This window comes from Chenopodium album, chromosome 4 (assembly GCF_948465745.1).
Source record: "Chenopodium album chromosome 4, dcCheAlbu1.1, whole genome shotgun sequence".
NCBI classification, from domain to species: domain Eukaryota; kingdom Viridiplantae; phylum Streptophyta; class Magnoliopsida; order Caryophyllales; family Amaranthaceae; genus Chenopodium; species Chenopodium album.
The window spans coordinates 60,522,321-60,542,586 of record NC_137837.1 but is presented as its reverse complement, the minus strand read 5'-3'; the positions used below and the strand labels follow the sequence as shown (position 1 = coordinate 60,542,586).

Here is a 20,266-nt window from a genome sequence, read left to right as displayed (position 1 = left end):
CCCAACGACCTATTAATACGCGATCAATTTTTTTTTTTAAATGGGGTATATTTTTGGGAATCAAGTTTAATGGTTTAAACAACATGGTTATATTGGGAGGATTAATATCCGACTTACCCCCTTAAAAAAATGATGGAAAACACGCGCACACAAGACTCTCTATACATGGTCATAGTGAAACATACATAAAGTGTGTGCTTTTAAATAGTGAGTGAAAGTGGCATGCTTGACACCTATGTAAGACCATGGGACTATGTGTCTAACATTGATTAAGGACTCAATATGACTTCGATTATTAGTAAAATGATGAAACAGGCTTGGCACGAAGACACAAGCAACAAATTGGACCATCGTGCAAACAATGGCACTATCGCGTCGCGCCAAAGCCCTCAGGGCACGATATTGCTATCGCATCGCGCTGGAAAATTGCGTGTCGCGCCATGGCTAGACCTCCACGTCATTACTAAAATGTCAGTCTGCACCTGTTTCCAGCGTTCTGCTGTAAAAGGGGCAAGCCTATGGTCATGCTAAGTCGTGTTTATTCATTTTTTTCTATTGAACTCTAGGCATTAATTAATTAATTAATTAACTAAGAAAAGTCCTATATAGTCATTAATCAGTTTATTTAGACTCAAACACAACTCAAACAAACGGTTAGCGTAAACACATACAATCTATATGCACAAGCAAGCGATGCACAAGTAGTCAAGTAAGCACAATATGATGCAATGAGTTTGCATCCTAACCATGGCTCTAGTTCTATGAAGTTCAAGGATAAGGGTAGTCAAAAGAGGATCCATGGTTATGAGTCCGGATGCATTGCGCAAAAGCCTTACATTTGGAAGGGTTAGCGTGTATGCATGGGACCCCACAAGTTCAACTTGTTTCTGTGGTTTGGTAAATTCCCAAACTCAGATGTACCCTTTGTTGCAATGAGCGTTTGATTGGGTAGATGGAGCATGAATTCCAAGAGGATTACGGCCATATGTATAACACTTATGGGTTTTAGAAAAGAGATAAAAACTCAATCAGAAAGTAAAATCGGCCAAACAGTACAGAACCGGTCAAAGCAAGAAGACAGACGTCTAGCTCAGTATTGGAAGAACATGGCACGAGAAAACATGGACCATCGCAAGGAGATGTCCCTGTCACGCCGCGATGTTGCCATCGCGTCGCGATAAAGCCATCACACAGCGATGGGCGGTATTCTCTCAATGACGGTTCCTACATGCCTCAGCAGTTTTCTGTGTTCTTAGAATTTTCCAATTTTCGCAACATTTTTTCGGTTCTAGTTTTGAAAGATATTTCCCAAATTTTCTACGTGTAAAAAACCTATGTTTTTGAAGCATTGCGGATGGTATTTCCAATTCGAACCTTTTTTATGCTTATGCCAATAATGTCAATCAAAATTACGCACATGAATACATAGAACTTTTCGAGTCTCATTCTCTAATTCTGAATTATTGCCAAAATAAATTTCAGGAATTAAAATATAAATCCTCCCTAGTGGAGTCGCCAAAAACTGTAGGGAATAACTTCAAGCATCACACACTTGAACCCCACTGTGATCACACACTTAAGCATGCATGGTGGCGTCCAAAGGGAAACAAGCTAGAGTAAAAGAGTCGCCAACAAGACTTAGGAACTTGTAAATTGTTTACAGGGTAAAGTTTACACCCCTTCACGATCCCAAAGATCGCTAACTCCATAGTGGTCCTGAACCATGACAGGATATTTGGGGATGAAGGTACAAATCCAGCCTAAAAGAGATTTAATCTGCCCTAAATAGGCCTCTGCATTATTTTTCTCATATTCATGTGCGCTTTCTGTTTAACATACCATCATTATATTTAATCCTATATAAAAATATGCGCAAAAGGTAAAAGTAAGATCTTCTCATATACCGAGATCAGGTGTTTTTCTCTAATGTGAGAGAATTTAGGTGTTGTAATAGATGAACGTGTCCCAAAAATGGGGGAAATATCCCTAATTAAAGGGTCGTTGGAAAAAGTGCACTCTCTTAGGTAACCCTAACCTAGTTAGATTTGGTGGGTTGCGTCGTTTTACAGCTTTCTCGGGAATTGGGCCCTGAAGGTCGCCATTGTCTTTGCTGACTAGGGATGCCACGTGTCAACTTGTGAGTGGTCCATGTTGGACCGCTTCTGGGATGACACGTGTTCCTCTCTGATTGGGCCATGTAGCAAGGTTAATTTTACCCAAAATAAGGTTGATTTTGACTAAGTCGGGTAGGGTCAACTATATGCATTTCAATATTGAATATGCTAAATTATTATACTGTGTCCATGCAGGTTCAGATCTGAATCAGGTAATTTCGCGTGAGATTGGATTGATCAGGTTTGTCTAGTAAATTTTTGACGCCTCTATTTATATATATTCTCTATTTTTTATTAGATACGTCACTTTCCATATATGAAAGCTTCAATTTAGATGCATCACTTTCTATTTTAGTCAATTAATTCAATCTCTCTATATCTTGTTTTTTTTTTTAAATCACATAGGTCCTCCTTATTTTTCCCACTATCTCTCTATACTCCAAAAATTTTTTACGACTTCAGAAGTCCGCGATATCAATAGTAATGGATCTAATAAGAAACAGAGGAAGTAATTAAAATCACTTGCTTCATCTACCTCCAATATCACTCTCTGGTACGTATTTCCTCAGTTCTTTTTATCTTTCCATCTTTGTTTTGCACAAGTATGTTAAACTAAAGCAAACATACTTTTTGCATGAAAAATAAAGAAAGAAAATAAAAAAAAATTTAAACAAATGACTAATTACAATTTAAATCGATGTTAAAAAAAATTACAACCATGAATTTATATTTTAGTACAGTGCTATTATGGCTATAACTTATAAATAAAATGACATAAATTATTTGTCCAATAATTCATGGAATATGATTGGTGCGTCAAATTGTGGAGTAAGAGCTCCATTGGCGGATGGAGCATGAGCATAATATGGTGAAAGCTCGAAAGAGAATCGTTGTAGAATTAAAGCCAATGTAATTTTTGCTTCGATCATAGCAAAATTCGAACCAAGACATATTCTTGGCCCCCAACCAAATGAGAAAAATGACATATTTCCTTTTGTTGCCTTAGAAATTCCTTCACTAAACCTTGATGGGTTAAAATCTTTAGCATCATCACCCCACAGCTTCTCATCTTGTTGGATAAGAGCTATTGGAAGGTTGACTAACAATCCTGCAGGTAAGAAGATATCTCCCACCCTAATGTTTTTTGTAACTTTACGAATGATTTCAATAACTGGGGGATACAATCGAAGAACCTCTTGAAGTATCATGTTTACCTAAAAAGATAAATTAATTGATAAATGTTTAAACTATGATTGCTTAAGGTAATATAACAATCATTTCATTAAAGACTTACAGTCTTTAGATGGTTCAATCCTTGAAAATCCGGGATGTGATTCCCAAATGTGTTTAAGATCTCTTCTCGTGCTCGAGCTTGCCATTCTTGATACTTTCCAAGCATAACTATTGTCCAGACTAATAACGTTGAAGTGGTACCTTGGCCAGCTAAGTAGAACAACTTACTTTCATTAATCACCTCTTCAATACTCAACTCAATGTGTTTTTTGTTATAATGTCCATTGTCTTGAAGTTGGGACTCCAATAACAATCCTAGCAAGTCATCCTTTGGTTTTGCTCCTTCTTTTATTGCTTTCTTCCTCTTCTCAATAACACCTTTTAGTAGATAACGAATTTCCCTATCAGCATCCACTATTCTTTTGTTTGCATGGGTTGGGATAAACCTAAACCACAACATGAACAAATCCAATAAATTACTCTTTTGATTACATGATCTTGGTTATGAGACAAATTTATTTATTTATTATTTTTTTTTTTTAACAATGGTTTTAAAACATTTAACATAGCATAGATTAATAAATTTCAGCATTTTTAGGTAAGTATCATTAAATTTGAGCTTGTTAAATAAAGCATATAAATTTCAATTTTGTAAGTTATGTCAAGTTCCTCAATAACTATATACTAAAAGACACTCCAATAAAGACATGTGTCATTTTCTGGTGTGTCCCTTAATTTTTTTTTTTTTTTGTTATGTTTTTTTTAATAATCTATATAGGAAATAAATCTTATATATAAATAAAAGATTACAAAAGATTTGCAGGTTAAACAAATATTGTTAAGATTTTTATATGGTTAACAAGAAGTAAACGATATAAACTTGTTGGTGATATATATATATATATATATATATATATATATATATATACCTATTTAAAAATATTTTTTTTTCATAATAATTTTTTTATAGGTATTTCATAATAAATTTAACAAATAAATAACTTTGCCAGATTTAATTTTTTATAATTAAATATGATGTTAATTAAATAATAGTTATTGAAAGTTACTGTGCGTGACACGGAATCTAACTTGGTATTGTATAAGTATATTCACTAAATACGGCACTTGGCATAATTTTGTTAGAAAATTTTCCCACCAATTGATGCAAGTTAGAATTATATTTATGTACCATAATATGAATTAATCTGTTGAAAATGTAATGTTCTTATGTTTCATGTCTTGCTTTTTTCCCTTTAATTGTATCACTTAGTAACCTCCTCGCACACACACATTATATAACATCATCTTACGAAGTATACTCGCTTGAATTATCTCCATCCAGGGATATAAACTGCATTTAAAACCGGAAGTACAATTTGTATTTGTTCGGTTAATAGCTCGAATATTCGCTTCCCTTCTTCGTAACTACTTCCAAACGCAGCTCTAGAAATAAGATCAGCAGATAATTTATTCAAATATGACAACACCTCTATTTCACATGAACCTGTCTTCGATGTCATTTCTTCCCACTCTTTAACCATAGCATTGGAGCTTTCCCATAATGCTGGAAGCATAAACTGCAAAAATATACCAAAATAGGAATAATATTTAACACGCATAATACATAATAATACATTTTATGTGGAAATTTGCTTAAGTATGCAAAAAGGTTATCCAACTAAGCTTATGTTCACATTTAATGAACTGAACTGAACTGACTTGAACTGGATTGAGCTGAAATGATTATTTTTTAAGAGAAAAAAATTAGGAGTTGAAATGATTTGAACTGAAATTAAGCTGAAGTACACAGGCCCTTAGTCAAGTGAAGTAGTGGGAAAGATTGAACCTTCCAACCCTTGAGGTTGAGAGTTCAATCCCTACTATAGACAATTTAAGGATGAGGATTCCTTACACTCTCCCCTCCCCCCCCCCCACTCTCAAAAGTGTCTAACCCGCAAATATTAGGTCAAAAAAACCGTGAGGGTTGAGATAAGGTCAAATTGTATAGAAATAATAAACTTTTGTGTTACATTTACATATGTGTAACCATCCAGAGATGTCAATTCAAAAGTTCGAGTCAGGTTTGGTGAGGTCTGGTCAAGCCGAGTCCAATTTTAAACTTGAATCATGCTAAATTATTGTGTATATGCAAATTAAATTGTGAATTTAAATTTTTTTTGGGTCAGTTTCGGACATTATGTACCCCATGTTTTCATGAAAAACTTTTTATTTATGTACCCCATGTTTTCATGAAAAAAGTTTTGTATCAAATTTAAAACAAACTAGAAAACAAAAATTAAATTAAAAACAATCTCAAACGAAATTTATGTTGAATACTTCCTCTTTTTCTTAATAATTGACATGTTTGATTTTTTTTTTTCAGTATTTTGTAACTAAATTTGACCTTTGTTTTATGATAATATTAAAAAAGGATATCATAAAATATATTGCTATATGCTACCTTTGTTTTTCTGAGTTCTACCCATTTATTATTCACAATAGGTCAAACTTGTAAAATTCTGATCATGCCTAATTGTTTGTATATATGAGAAAACATTATCAAATAAATTTGATCTGATTAGATTCGTATTGTTCTAAATTTTTTTTTGGTATATCAACTTTGTATAATTTTTAATAATGCACAATCAAAAGAAATTAATGGTTAAAGTAGTATATTGGAGACTGCGTAAAATGCAAGTAAATAACACTTTGTAAAACTGAAGATGATATTTGTTAATATAAAACTAGTCTTTTGGTCTGTTTGATGCACTAGTTGTTATTTGGTTATTTCATATGCAAGTATGCTTTTCAATAGTTGAAATTTTTTATATGAAGTACGAAGTAATTGTTTCATTGCTAAAACTTAAAAGAAAAAAAAAATAATAAAAAGTGAGGGTAGAACTGTGGAAGAAGATGAAGGAATTTCGTTGGTTATATACTTACCTCCGTTTTTTATTAATTGACATAGGAAGTTTTTTTTTAGTTGACACGTTTTCTTTTTGGGTAAGTTTTATACCTTGCTTTTTAAGTGTACCCTTCTTGCTTCATCGTTCTCTCTCACTCTCTCTCCTCTCCTCTCCTTAAAATGTGTGCCTAAATTGAACGTGTCAACTAAATAGAAACGGCGGAAGTATACATAAAGATCGTGAAATATAAAATGACATATATATATTAATTTAAGTTATTTTAAGTCTAGGAGTTGAAAATACATTATTTTTTTTTTAATTATAATTCATATGTTTATGTGTTGTGTATTAATTGGATCAACTTGATTTTATTATAGCGGAAATAAAACATTTTATTTTCTTAATTGAATTTGCAAGTTATATAATTCATAAAGACTTAAACAAAAAGATTTAGGGAGGTGACATGTGTCATATAGGGTAATGACTGAGTAATGATATGAGATGACATGTTTCATATGAAAAATTTGTGGTTTGTGTTTTTAAATACAAAGTATAGATTTTATTAGATCAACTTTTTCATGTTTTTCATTGATATTTAATCATATACGGAGTATATTTAAAGTCAAAATATTGCATTGGTGTGTGTGCCAAGTTTCACTCTCCCTTAATTAAATCAGGTGTCGTTTGGTTGCACAACAGAAATGGGGGAAATAGAAAATCATGGGAATTTAGATATTGGGGCTTTGTTTGGTTGACCACAAAACATAAAAATGTGGGAATTTGAAATTCATGGGAATTTCCAACTCCCACAAAACATGGGAATTAAATTACCAAGTGCCCCCTTGATAACTTGAAATTCCCATGATTTTCAAATTCCTCCATAAATAACAAACAACTTTCAACAATTCATGAGATTTATAACGTGGGAAGTTAATTCCTATAATTTATCAATTTCTATGGGAAGTTATTTCCTTAACAACCAAACGACCACTTAGTATTCCAGAAAAAAAAAATGTATTTTTTCAATATATATATATATATATATATATATATATATATATATATATATATATATATATATATATATATAATACTCCTTTATTTCTCATACGTAATAACCTATTGTATTTGGTCTTTACAAGTTTTCAAAATGTTTTGCCTTTTTCAAAATCTTTTCATTCAAAAGTTGCATTTTTTTTCCCTTTACACAATGTCGTACACTAGTCAAGAAAGCGCAGTCAACTTTAACGTCATTTACAATGAAAAATCTATCTATAAATATAATTAAAGTAACAATCGCTGACATCATTCCCTATTTAAATTGTACAAATGTCAAGTTATGGTAAAAAAAAAATTCCCTCTTATTCTTATTTTTGTTTTTACTTATTTTTTGAAACCTTCTTAAATTTTGCCTTAAATTATATATTCGGAGTATATTATTTTTTTTTTTAAGACAATTTTTTATTATGCAATTTTCTATTTATTTTTTTTATATTATTATGGATTTATAAAATATTATTTGGCTTCCAAATATAATTACTCCAAGTTTAAGAGTACTCTTTATTGTATAATTTGGTTAAATTTTTACTATTTTTAAAATTATTTAGATCTAAATATCATTGCAATTAATGATTATGTTTCTATATTTTTTTTTTCTCATATGAGGTACATATATAAAATATGCTTATTTCAAAGAAATTTTTTATGTCGTGCATCGCACTAAACTAATTTAGTTTATAATTATAGATCACCGTGCATGGCACGAGATCTAACCTAGTCTATAAATCTAACTAAAGTAATAACCGTTGACATCATCACTGTCCAAGTGGCAACTTCTCATACAAAGAATTCCCTCTAAAACTTTTGGTGACATCATTTTTTAAAGATAAATAAAGGTTTAAACACTAGTAGAAAAATTGCATTTGGCACCCCCCATATGGCACCGGTTCAGCCCAAACCGGTGCCAAAAATCGGCCCAAAATTGGGCGGGTTTTTAAAAAAAGGGAAAAGGCACCGGTTTGGACTGAACCGGTGCCTAAAAGTAAAAAGGCACCGGTTTGAACCGGTGCCAATTGAACCGGACCCAATTAAAAAAAAAAACGCGGACTACATACCTCTTCTCCTTCCTCTCTTTCTCTTTCTCTTTCATTCCTTCTTCAATCCTTCCTCTCTCTCCCTCCACCACAGCCGTCACCTTCACCGGCGGCCACCAGGGGTTTCGAAAACCGGTCGCGCGCCTTCAATCCTTCCTCTCTCTGTTTTCCCTTTCTTTCTCTTTCGAAAATAAACCACCTATTCGAGAAATCCTTCCACCTTTGATGGGTCAAACGTAGAAAATCAGAAAAATAACACCATTTTCTCTCTCTTCCTCCTCCTTACTCCTTACCCAACGATCGAATATCCACTTTTTTTTTTTGTTAATTAGCTTACGGGTTGCGAGATTCAGGTAAATCCCATTGTTCTATTTCTTAATTTAATTCTGGGTATTAATTATCCATTATAAAAAGTTTAATTTATGAGAAGATGGCATTGATTGAGCAGTGAAAATGAAGGATATTTTTGCAAGATTTGTTTTTTTTGGATTGATTTAATTGCAAGAACGAGTTTATCAGAAATTTTATGTTATTTTTATGCCTTTTATGTTTATCTGTGTCAATTTTGTTTGTTTTGTGATTCAGCTTATAGGTTTCATTGGTTTTTGCTGGTTATTTGATCTTTTAGTTAAAATATGACTCATGATTTAGAAAATATGACAAAACTGCGTTATTAATTGTGTTTAAAGTGTAATAATGTTATCGAGTTAATTGTGGTTTTGTGGGGTTAAGCTTTTATGCTGCAGATGTGTAAAATTTGGTTTTGTATGTACACAGAAAGCATAAGCTTTCTGATTTCTGAAGTTTGGTGATACGGAGTATATGTTTGTAGAATGTGTTGTTGATTGGTTAAGAGCTAATTGCAGAAAAAAAAAAATGGGAACTTGATTGTTAATGCTCTTCATAAAGCTGGTTAAGATAGCGCCATTCTGGACTACGATTTATATGCTTGCTGTGATGCTGTAGGCTGTTTTTATCCTATTACATGGCAATTCTGGCTGTCTCAAGGAATATCTTATATCACCATTCAGCAATTATTATGTATGGGTGGGTGTGGGGGTGTGGGTGTGGGTGTGGGGGGTGGGTGGTTTTTCTTCCATTCAGCAATTATCATGTAACTATGACTTGTTTGAGTTGCTTTTTCTTCCATTTGTAGTTTACAATTGAAGTGTTTGTTCTTTTATTTCACATTTCCACTTTCACCTCTTAGCCCTAAGGCATTGTTTGAGTAGATTCGAGATAAAAACCCCATGCAGAGTTTGGTTTTCTATGTTTATTACTAGTTTTCTATTTGTCCTCTGGCAGAAGTTTGCTGCTTTTACATGCTTTGATCTGCTTTTACATGCTTTGTCCTCTAGCAGAAGTCTTTTTTACCCCATGGTATGTGAAGCAAGGGATAAAACATGATGCAGCTGTAAAGGAGGTGCAAACAGTTTGATGTAGTTATTTGATGTAGCTGCTCGAGCATACCATAAAATACTTCTTCTTGCTCAAGTGTTTCTGTTTCATATTGTTTCTTCAAAAGGGTTCAGGGAGATTTTTTTTTTTTACTTTTTCTTTTCTGAAATAAGTTCTGTATATTTTTTTCTTGTTTAGGTTCTTTGTCCCCTATCCGTAGTGCCTTTGATGAGTGTATTGAGGAGGCTGAACGTGCTGAAGCTATACGTGATGCTTTGAATGATGTTGCTTCTTCTAGTAGCAAGAGATCTCATCGACATGGTGGCTGGACTTCGTCAGAGGATGAGGGAGATGCTATGGAGCAGGATGATGAAGGTATTGTTCCTGGTTCATTCTCAGCTCCTTTTATTTGCTTCTGAATTTTTGTCTGCAGAATTTGTCTCTTGTAGTTGATTGCTTACAGATACCTCCACACTTGCAGCCCATTTAGACTGCCAGCAGTAGAGATTTAATTAATTGTCTAGTGTTTACTAAATTGTGGTTCCCAGTCATTATTAGAGATAGTGATTGAACTTTTCAATTCTTCATGTCTTGGGCTAAAAGCAACAAGACTGCATCATGATTGGAACTGCTGACCAGCAGCAATTTGGGAGGATCTGTGGCAAGGTTAGTCATCTTTCTAATCTATTTCACGAATAATCGTTATGTTCATGGTTGCATGGATATCAGGAAAATGGTATTGCAAGATTGCAAATTATAATTTAGAAGTGGAAAGTTCTTAAACTATTGCAATTGCAGCTTTAATTTGCTCGGACATGACAGTAGGACTTGACCATTTGTATATAGTCAGACTGAGGGTCCTCTCTCGTGTTGATCAACTTTTATGTAATGATTGTTTGTCTGTAGATTGATAACAAGATTCTTGTCGCTAATCAACAGGTGAAGGAAGAGTCCAATCATACTGAAGTTGTTGGGACTCGACTTACGGAAGAACTTCAGTCAGGAACTGAAGTGAAATCAGAAAATATTGAACATGTCTTAGAACCCAATTCTCCCAGCAAAATGACAGCAAGTCAAGAGCAACTGGCTGTAAAAGTACGGTCCAAGTTGACTACCCCCAAGAACAAGAAAAGGCGTGGGAGACGCAAGGCTCGAATTGGTAGGTGGAGCCGAAAATCATCTGGTTAATGATTAGTAAATAATAGGCAATTGCTATTTGATTTTATATTATAGTAGTTGGTTAGTGTTCTACTTTTAGATATAACCTGAAAGAAAGACCTGGAGAAGAATGATAGAAAGTGCGGGCGGTATATCGGGTTTCCTTGATCCAGGCAAATGTACATGCTTTTTGAATATCTTCAAATACCAAATACCTCCTTCCTGTTAAATTAAGTAAATTCTTTTTTTACCATGATGTGTACTTTGTATATTACTAAACTGTTTTTTTTTTTTTTTTGTATTGCATTTGGGAATATTTATATCTATATATATATATATATATATAATTGAATTCTTGTATCTAATATTATTTTTGTATATAATAATTAATAATATTATTATTAGTTAATATAATAATAAAATTATTAATTATTATATTTAATATAATTGCTGGAATTACAGGTTATTATTATTGCAGGTTTTTTTTTTAAAAATATTATTGCACGATTGAAAAAACAAAAAAAAAAAAAAAATTATACAAAAGGCACCGGTTAGGAAGGAACCGGTGCCTAAACTATCCACCACCCAAAAAAAAAATGGCGGTAGAGCAGTTTTAGGCACCGGTTAACCGGTGCCTATTTCACCCTATGGCACCGGTTTTGAACCGGTGCCAAATAGTAGGTTTTTGGCACCCCTCAAATAGGCAGCGGTTCAAACCGGTGCCTTAGACCGGGTTTGAACCGCTGCCTAATGCCTTTTTTCTACTAGTGAAAATTGATAGATTAATGCATATTTCCTAAAGAATTTAATGATTGAATTGACTAACTATGCATTTTCCTGTTCCTCCTACTCTATACATTTACAGTGATTGTATGTTTTGGGGAGTTCCATTATTTATTAGTTCTTCAAATTATTTTTAATGAAGGGCAAACCAATAAATTTATACGAAGTATATGCTAACATCTTAGAAAAAAAGCTTAAATTTTATTTAAATTATGAAGTATATAGTATAATATATGATTATAATACACCGTATTTAACATCACATATGTTGTTATGGCTCGATTATCTAATAATAAGTCATATGATTTATTAAGTTTTTTTCTTAAATACATATCACATATATAAATAAGCAAAAAATTAATTGTTTAAACGTGCATCGCACGGGACTCACCTAGTAAATAAACTAAAACAGCAACCTCATCACTTTTTCAAATTGTACACATGTCAATTTGTGGTAAAAAATTTTCCCGCATAAATTAATTGCTAACATCATATTTTTATTTTATTTTTTTACCTTAAATGATTACAATATTTTCTTAAAAAAAAAACCAACTATTATATTATATTATATTCCATATATTATATTATGATGAATTTATGAGTTAATGTTTGACTTCAAAATATAATTACACCCAGTTAAAGAGTATTTTGTATTGCATAATTTACTTAAATATATATTGTTCTTCAAAATTAGTTAGATCTAAATAGCAATGTGATTCATGGTTATTTTTTTGTAATTTATCTCATACGAAGGACATATGTAAAATATATATTTATTTCAAAGAAATTTTTTATGTCGTAACAACCGCTGACGTCATTACTGATTACATGTCACTTTCTTAATTAATTTTTCCCGCCAAAATGCATGAATGATGTCATATTGTTTTTCCCCCTGTTTGAGCTACCCTATTTAATATTGTTTTGAGAATTAATTCAAATTTAATTTTAAATTTTAAGTTTTCTACAGATATTGCACTATTCTATTATTTACAAGTAGTTGTTAAATATAGTTAATAGTATAGTTTAATTGATTTTAAAAAAATATGAAAAAATTGGATTTTTCAAAATTGTATTTTCATATTTAATTAGAAAGTATTATAGAGAAAATAGTTGTTTTCTCTCAACATGTGAGAAAGGGTCTATAATTCATTTCTTTTTTTAAAACCGTGCATTACATGGGGCTAATCTAGTCGACAACAATAAGTCAATAACCGGTGTCATTGACTTGAAGGTTGACTAGCTATATGAATATAAAGCTCTTCTTCTCTATTATGAAAATTTTGACTATAATAATCCAATTTTCACTGGTCTTATTCTATTAATCCCACCTTTTGATTGCTTTCACCTTTACACTCCGTTGTATTTCATCAGGCCAAGGTGACCGGTAACCTTTTCTTTAGGTAATTTTTTTTCTTTTACAATTTTTAACAAAAACAATGGATTAAAAAAAAGGATATTTCACATCACAAAATAACCAAAAATTTGATTATAACACCACAAAAAAAAAAAAAACCAAAAAATTGATTTCACCACCACTTTCCAACGCCATCCAAAAACCGTTAGTGGGCACCAAACTTTACACGTGTCATTTAACTATTTGATAAAAACAAAGAAAAAAAAAGGAAAAAACCATAACTCCTAAACCCAACCACCACCCTCACCACCGGTGCCGGTTCTCCCTGTCTCCACTGCCTTCACTCCATTCCTGGTTGCCGGCTCCTCCAGACGACCACCCTGGACTAACGAAACCACCCTTACTCCTCTACCGCAAGCCCCTCTACCGCAAGCCCCTCTACCGCAAGCCCAACCAAGTCTCACTAATCCAGCCTCCCGCCATCACTGGTGAAATGACATCCTCACCCGAGTCCAGCCACCAAGCCCAACCGGCACATTAAACATCCCAGCCAGCTACGAACGAAAACCATCCACCTTGAAACACCCCAGCCTTGAAAGTTGAAAGTCTTGAAACACGCCATCCTATCCACGACCGTAACGGCCGAAAGCCCAAAAACTACCTATTTTTTCCACCCTCAAAATGACCGAAATCGGCAATGGAAACCCTAAATGGTCGATTGATCATTTTATGGGTGGGGAAAGGGGGTAATTTTACGCAGTGGTGGCTGGGGTAGGTAGGGAAGGGATCACTGGCATTTGGGCTAGTGTTGTGCGTAGGCGCGTCTAGGCTAGGGTGGAGCGCCAATAGCTAGGGTAGAAGAGTAAAGGAGTGCAGGTGACTGGGGTTGTGATGTCGACAGTGGTAGTGGTGGTGTTGGGGCTAGGGCTGGGTTTAATTTTAGGGTTTAATTTTTTTTTTAACCAATAATATGGTGACATGTGCCAATGTGGACCCCACTTAACGAATTCCATCCAAAAATCTATTAAGTGGTGGTGAAATCAAATTCTTTGTTTTTTTTTTTTTTTTTTTTGTGGTGTTATAATAAAAGTTTCAAATTTTGTGGTGTTATAATCAAAATTTTGGCTATTTTATGGTGTTATTTTCTAAAAAATCCTTAAAAAAAATGAAAGATAAAAACATCCCCTGCCACCCCCTTCCCCGGCCACCCTCTCCCTCTGCCACCCCTCTTCGTCCCTATCCAGATTTCGACCACTCTCTCTTCTTCCTGCGCCCTTCCCCCTCCGATAGTAGCGTCTATTTTCACACTTCCCCTCATATTTTTTTGGATTTTTTCGAGAGGGGGTGGGGGATTCTTGGTTAGGGATCGGTTTGGGAGTTTCTCTTGCTTCTGGGTTTGGATTTTCGTGTTAATTTGGATTTTCGAATGGGGGTTTTGGGGTTAATTGGGGTTTCCAGGTTAATTGGGGTTTTCGGGTAGGGGATTTTGGAATTATGTGGTTTTCGGGTAAGGGATTTAAGAAAAGGGAATGTGGCTGGATAGGGATAAGGATTAAGAAGGGGGAGGGGTGGTCGAAAAAGGTTGGGGACCGGGGGTGGGGAAGAGGGAGGAGGGTGGGCTGCCGGGAAAGGGACATATAGGGGTGATGGGAAAGGGAGAGAAAGGGGAGGAGGGGGGCTTCCGGAAAAAAAAAGGGAGGGGTGGGGGAGGATAGAGGTAGAGAGGAAGAAGGGTAGCCATTGATGAAGGTAAAGGGAAAGGATGGAGGTGGAAGGAAGGGGAAAACTAAAAAATTAAATTAAAAAGTTATTAATTAAAAATAATTTGAAAAAAAAAATTAAAATTTAATATGTGGATGAATCTTAGCAGGACATGTGGCAAGGTAGCTTTCTATTGGAGATAGGTGACTTTTTTGGCCTAATGAAATATAATTGGGTCTAAAGATGGGAGTAATTACACCAGTGAAAGGTTGAATTATTATAATCAAATTTTCTTTTTTATTATTCACTTCTATCTATTGATATATACATGCCCTTTTTATTCGTATTATTTAAGCTTTAACTTCCACAATATAATTTATTTCTAGATTATTTCCTTAAGGAATTATGTAGCAGTTGTAATCTTATATAAAACAGAAGTAAATATATTAGAATGAAGTATGTATAACCTTGAGCTTGTCCATGTGGAAAGCAGGAGTAAGAAGCTTCCTCCGAGTAGCCCAAAATGGGCCCTCTAACATAATTAAGCCAGAGGCAACCTTCTCAAAAAGAGGGTTTGCCTTTTGCTTCTGAAACTCGTGTATCTTCATGAATACTTCTCTTATCAACTCTGGTTCCGCAATCGTCACCAAGGGCACTGGTCCATTCCATACAAAACATCTTCTACCTACACAAATTAAAAAATACGTACGGAGTAATGTTTTATATGATATAGTATTGCTTAAAAAAGATAGAGGGGGTATATATATATAAAAATATAATAATAATAATAAAATAAAAAAGCATATTACCCTTTATAATATTTTAAATTGTAAATGTTAATTAGCATGGTGAGGTACAAGCATGATAAGGTACAATTGTTGTTTACATGATTTAGGGTCTGTTCTCATACGGTTATTTTCAGTTTATTTCAGTTAAATTCAGTTCAGTTCAGCTCTAATAAGTTCATTTCGGTTCAATTCAGCTCCTAATTTTCATCTCTTATAAAATATTCATTTCATTTCTAGTTCATTTTAGTTTAGCTTTAATAAGTTCAGTTCATTTCAATTCAGTTCAGTTGAGTCGGTAATGAGAACAGGCTCTTAATCATTCATGCAGACAAGCAAATCAATATTGCTAATTTGCACATATGAGGAACAATTTATTCTCATAATTTGACAAAAATATTCATTTTGTACAAATTAAAAAAAAATCAAGAAAATGAATGAAACAACCTTACTGATTTATGTATGCAAAATGAATAATATCATTTGATCATTTTGAACAAACATGGTAAAATTATAAGAATTTAAAACACACAAGAGTACATTAGAGCATAAAATGAATGTTAAAATCAATAAAAAAAAACTTTCTCTTTTTCACAAATATTGCAACATATGGAAGGGGCACAAATTTTTAAAAGGAAAGAGTGAAAACATGTGCAAATAAGGAATTGATGTGAATATGTGATATGTATGAAATTTCTAAAATGTTAATTGTTACAATATTTGTGAAACGGGCTGGGAGAAGTTATTTTTAAGACAACATACCATATTTGTTCAGAGTTTGATAGAAGAATGGGAGGGCACGTGGAATGTAGTCGTTGGACGAATCAGGCAAAGGAGGCTTTGATCTGGCTTCAATAGTCATACTAGCTCTATCCTTGGTATCTCCATGCAACAGCCTATAACAATTACCTTTAAACCCTTGATTTTTAAGCAATCTCTCTAATCTTTTTGGCTTAAACCATACCCAATTTAACACACACCATGACACACTCACTAATACAATACATACCAAAGAAATTGATATAGACATGCTTGTCACTTCCATATATGCTTAATACTTTCCGAAATCAAAGTCGAATTTAGTATTGTAAAGAAGACTGCCCTTATTCTTGTTTATTTATCCTAATAATCCGAAAGCAATAAAGGAATAAAAACTCTTAGTTTCAATAGGAAAGATAAATGAAGAGGAAAAAACAGTATGAGATATATGGCAATAAAGATATAAAGTACCATAAGTATGTGGAGTAGAATAATAAGCACTATTATATATAACTTATAAGCTTTGAATATTCAAATGGACTATGCAACTTCAATTAGCTTAGGGATAACCGGATAAAGACAAATGCAACAACCTATGATGTTTCCTTTGTTACTTCTTACAATTCAACGGAGAATCACAATGAAATATGATTTGTAGATTATCTTATCATTAGGCATCAGTGTAATTGTCAGATTAATTACGTATTCGAAGTAGAGCGGAAGAGTCTTAAAGTAAGATTATTTAAACAGTATGACACAATGATTAATTTCATTTTATTTTATTTTATTAATTTATTTTTGTGTGACATAGGTGAAGAGTCTTTTGGTCAATGAAAGACAAACAATGTAAAGAAAGAAAGAAGTAGAGAGCAATTTTAATTCTCCCACGTTGAAGTTTCAAGGCAATTTCACATATCACACTCAGTTCATAATCCCATCATATTATTACCAATAAGAACATAAGACAATGGTAAGCTAATGGGCTGATCGGCAAATTAATTAGTCTTTCATGTTGTGTTTTGGGAAAAAGGATCAAACCGGGCCTTGAAGGGCTACTTGTGGAGCTCGGATTTGAGCCTTGAATGGACCTGTAAAATGAAACTTGAGCCTCAGGGGTAGAGCCTCCGACGCCAAAATTAGATGCCAAACAATACATATTATGAGAGGATTTTAGGGGAGAGAGAGTGGAGGAGGATTTTAGATGCAAACTATGCATAAGAGTGACATCTCTTTACCTTATGTCCCTTCAGGGGTATTTATAGTAGTACATGAGTGAGTTTTGTGAACCCTAGTTGTACATGTATAGGCCATATTAGTGCATTTGACTTATTTAGAGCCTCTTGGGCCTTTTTATGTCCTTTTGGCTTATATGGGTAGAATTACCCTAGACTAAAATGGGTATGATCATTTTAGTACCCAAACATGTTGTATAAGATTTAAAGTAGTTCTTCCTTAAAAAAAAAAAAAAATCTACTCTTTTGATTATTCAGAATAGTCTAAGCTTTCGTACCATTTACTCCTAAATGCAAATCAAAAGGCAAAATTACTTTGAATGAATTGAACAATGATTTGATTATTCTCGAAAATTTATCCTAAACAAATTTGTTTACTATTACTCCCTCTGCCTCTTTATTTTTGTCCTATAGGACATAGGTAGGGGTGTTAAAAAAATGCCGACCCGATGACCTGTTGACTCCAAAGTACCCGATGGGTATTTTTAATGTGTTTTCCCATTTTTGCGGGTCGGGTACCCGACCCATCAAAAAATTCAAATCCTAGGTCGGGTAATGAGACACACTATGAGTTCCTCGAGTACCCGTTAAACACCCGGTTATTTTTTTTTTATTTTTTTCTAGTTTTTTCTAGAAAGCCCATTACTCCTCTTTTAGGGTTTACAGTTTTACGCAATAACAAAATACTCAAAAAGTAGTCGCATAACACAATTTACACATAAAAGCTTTCTTTCTCATCTCCCAATTCCCAAACACTCAAGACACACTAGCCTAGTGGCCTCCGCACCTCTCCATACTAATATCTCAGGCTTTCACGGCGAGATTTATATTTTGGGTTACGGGTCCATGGGTTGTTAGGTTGTATAGTGCTACACTACTACGATTTTCGGCCAACCCCGTCACGGAGCCACGAGATAACTTAACAACTTAGGTTTTTCGGCCTACTCTTTCTTCAGCGAACAGCTGCGTGAGATGTGCTCGAGAAACAACGGCGGCTATGACAAATGTATCAAGTATATAATTAGGGGGAAATGAATTGTAAATTTGTAACTTTAGGTTTCGATTTTAATATTTGCATTTAGATTATTGAATTGTTACAATTTGTAACAATTTTAGTACATGATTTGTAATAACTTCAGTATAAAGTATAATTTTATACATCATCTATGTTAATGAATTATTATTTTAATTTAAATTTTCTTATAAAAAAATTAATTAAAATTTCATTTTAAGCGGGTACTCGATGATCCGACTCGTGAAATCTGGGTACTCGAGAGGTGGGTCGGGTCATGGGTCGAGTAGTTGACTACCCGCAAAGGCGTGTACCCGACTCTTCAGGTACCCAAAAAGCCCAGTACCCGGTTATGAACATCCATAGACATAGGTATATGTTAGATTTAATAGTTTTGGGTTGTTTAAAATTGGTGAGAAAGAATAATGGTTATCCAAAATAATTTTTCTTAGGGAAAAATAGTGGTTCATATATATATAGCAATATATACTATGGAGCAAAAAAAAAAAAATTGAAGCAAAAATTAAGGAATGGTGCCACGGAGGGAGGATTGATTTTTTTAAATATGAAAAGGTAAGAACTCTTCGACACAAGCACTGTTAATGGTTCTGATAATTTAAATTATTCATAGTCTAATCGAATAAAAGGTAGACAAATTCGGTAGGTCATTGTACTTATTGACTTATCTTTGCTGGATCCAATATATACTTTGTACTATTCATTAAGAACTCACTTCCAAAGACTAACATTTTGTTTACATATAAAGAAGGAAATGAAAGAAAAAGAAGGGAAAAGAAAGAGAGGGGGTACAAACTAGCTTGTTCGGGCAACGGATTTAGGTAACGAAGGGAAAGGAGAGGAGGGGGTGCAAAATTGAAGAGATTTAGATGAAAATGAAACTACATACTACCTCTGTTTCATGTTTTTTGCAACTTTGGAATATTTTATATCTCTCAAATATTGGCCAAAGTTGCAAAAAACATGAAACAGAGGTAGTATTTGTTTAGGCAAATCTTAATTAGGATGATCTAAGAATTTGGTTAGGGATTAAGGGGTAATAACAATCAAACCTTTAACGTTAAATACAACAAATAAAACAATAACAAAGCAATAAACAACCGGTATTAATATAAAAGAGAGATTTTAGAGATACAATATTTAGTAAGGACAGACTCCTTAATCAGAAAGGACACAATTCCGAGAGAATTAATGAAGTATGTTGTTTGTATTAATGTATTAACGAGCATATGAAGGTACTACAATGTCTAATTCTGCTTTTTTTTTATCTAGGAAAACATAGGGTTACAAAGATATTAGAATATATTCAAATGGGGAAGATCTTCTTGATTTTATTCTTCTTTCCTTGCCCAGCAGGTGTATTTTTGGCATGTATTTGCTTAATTGATGTTCTGATTCTTCTTGCTATACTTGTATCAATCAGGCAGTTTGCTTGATTCTTGATGTAACTTGAATGCTTGGCTGTGCCCTAGGGCTATTGGGTTGCTTAGTGAGACGGACCCAACAATTTCCCCTAATTTTTATGTTCTAGTATTTGAAGGTGAAAATTAAAAATAATGACGTCAGAAGATTTTTTTTCAAATTTTTGGAATTTATTTTGCAACCGTTAACAAAAAAAGGGAGTGGGGTGTTAGTTTTAAGGTAAGTGTTTTGATAACTGTGATGAACGGTTTATTTCCTTGCAGTATTTATTGCTTGGGTTGGTAGGCTTCCATCAAAT

General features: G+C 33.5%; 1 protein-coding gene and 1 pseudogene across 2 annotated transcripts; one reads left to right on the top strand and one right to left on the bottom strand.

Moving 5' to 3' along the window:
• Positions 1 to 2,726: 2,726 nt before the first annotated feature.
• LOC145627045 (cytochrome P450 CYP72A219-like) lies at positions 2,727 to 16,738 on the bottom strand (annotated as a pseudogene). The gene is made up of 5 exons (XR_014111291.1): positions 16,288 to 16,738; positions 15,208 to 15,425; positions 4,671 to 4,924; positions 3,409 to 3,793; positions 2,727 to 3,328 (listed from the first exon to the last, which is right to left on the bottom strand). The product of XR_014111291.1 is annotated as a cytochrome P450 CYP72A219-like (transcript).
• Positions 8,578 to 10,932, top strand: LOC145626186 (uncharacterized). The gene is made up of 4 exons (XM_081678617.1): positions 8,578 to 8,699; positions 9,652 to 10,119; positions 10,348 to 10,410; positions 10,651 to 10,932. The coding sequence occupies exons 2-4, from the start codon at positions 10,024 to 10,026 to the stop codon at positions 10,930 to 10,932; spliced, it is 441 nt and encodes a 146-aa protein (XP_081534743.1). The 5' UTR covers positions 8,578 to 8,699; positions 9,652 to 10,023.
• Positions 16,739 to 20,266: the final 3,528 nt, after the last annotated feature.

Bases quoted from the DNA above. Each gene is read 5' to 3' on its own strand.
- LOC145626186 (XM_081678617.1), top strand. From the start codon at position 10,024: ATGATGTTGCTTCTTCTAGTAGCAAGAGATCTCATCGACATGGTGGCT. The intron at 10,120-10,347 runs GTATTGTTCCTG...TTGGGCTAAAAG, and splicing joins TATGGAGCAGGATGATGAAG to CAACAAGACTGCATCATGAT. The intron at 10,411-10,650 runs GTTAGTCATCTT...GTTTGTCTGTAG, and splicing joins TTGGGAGGATCTGTGGCAAG to ATTGATAACAAGATTCTTGT.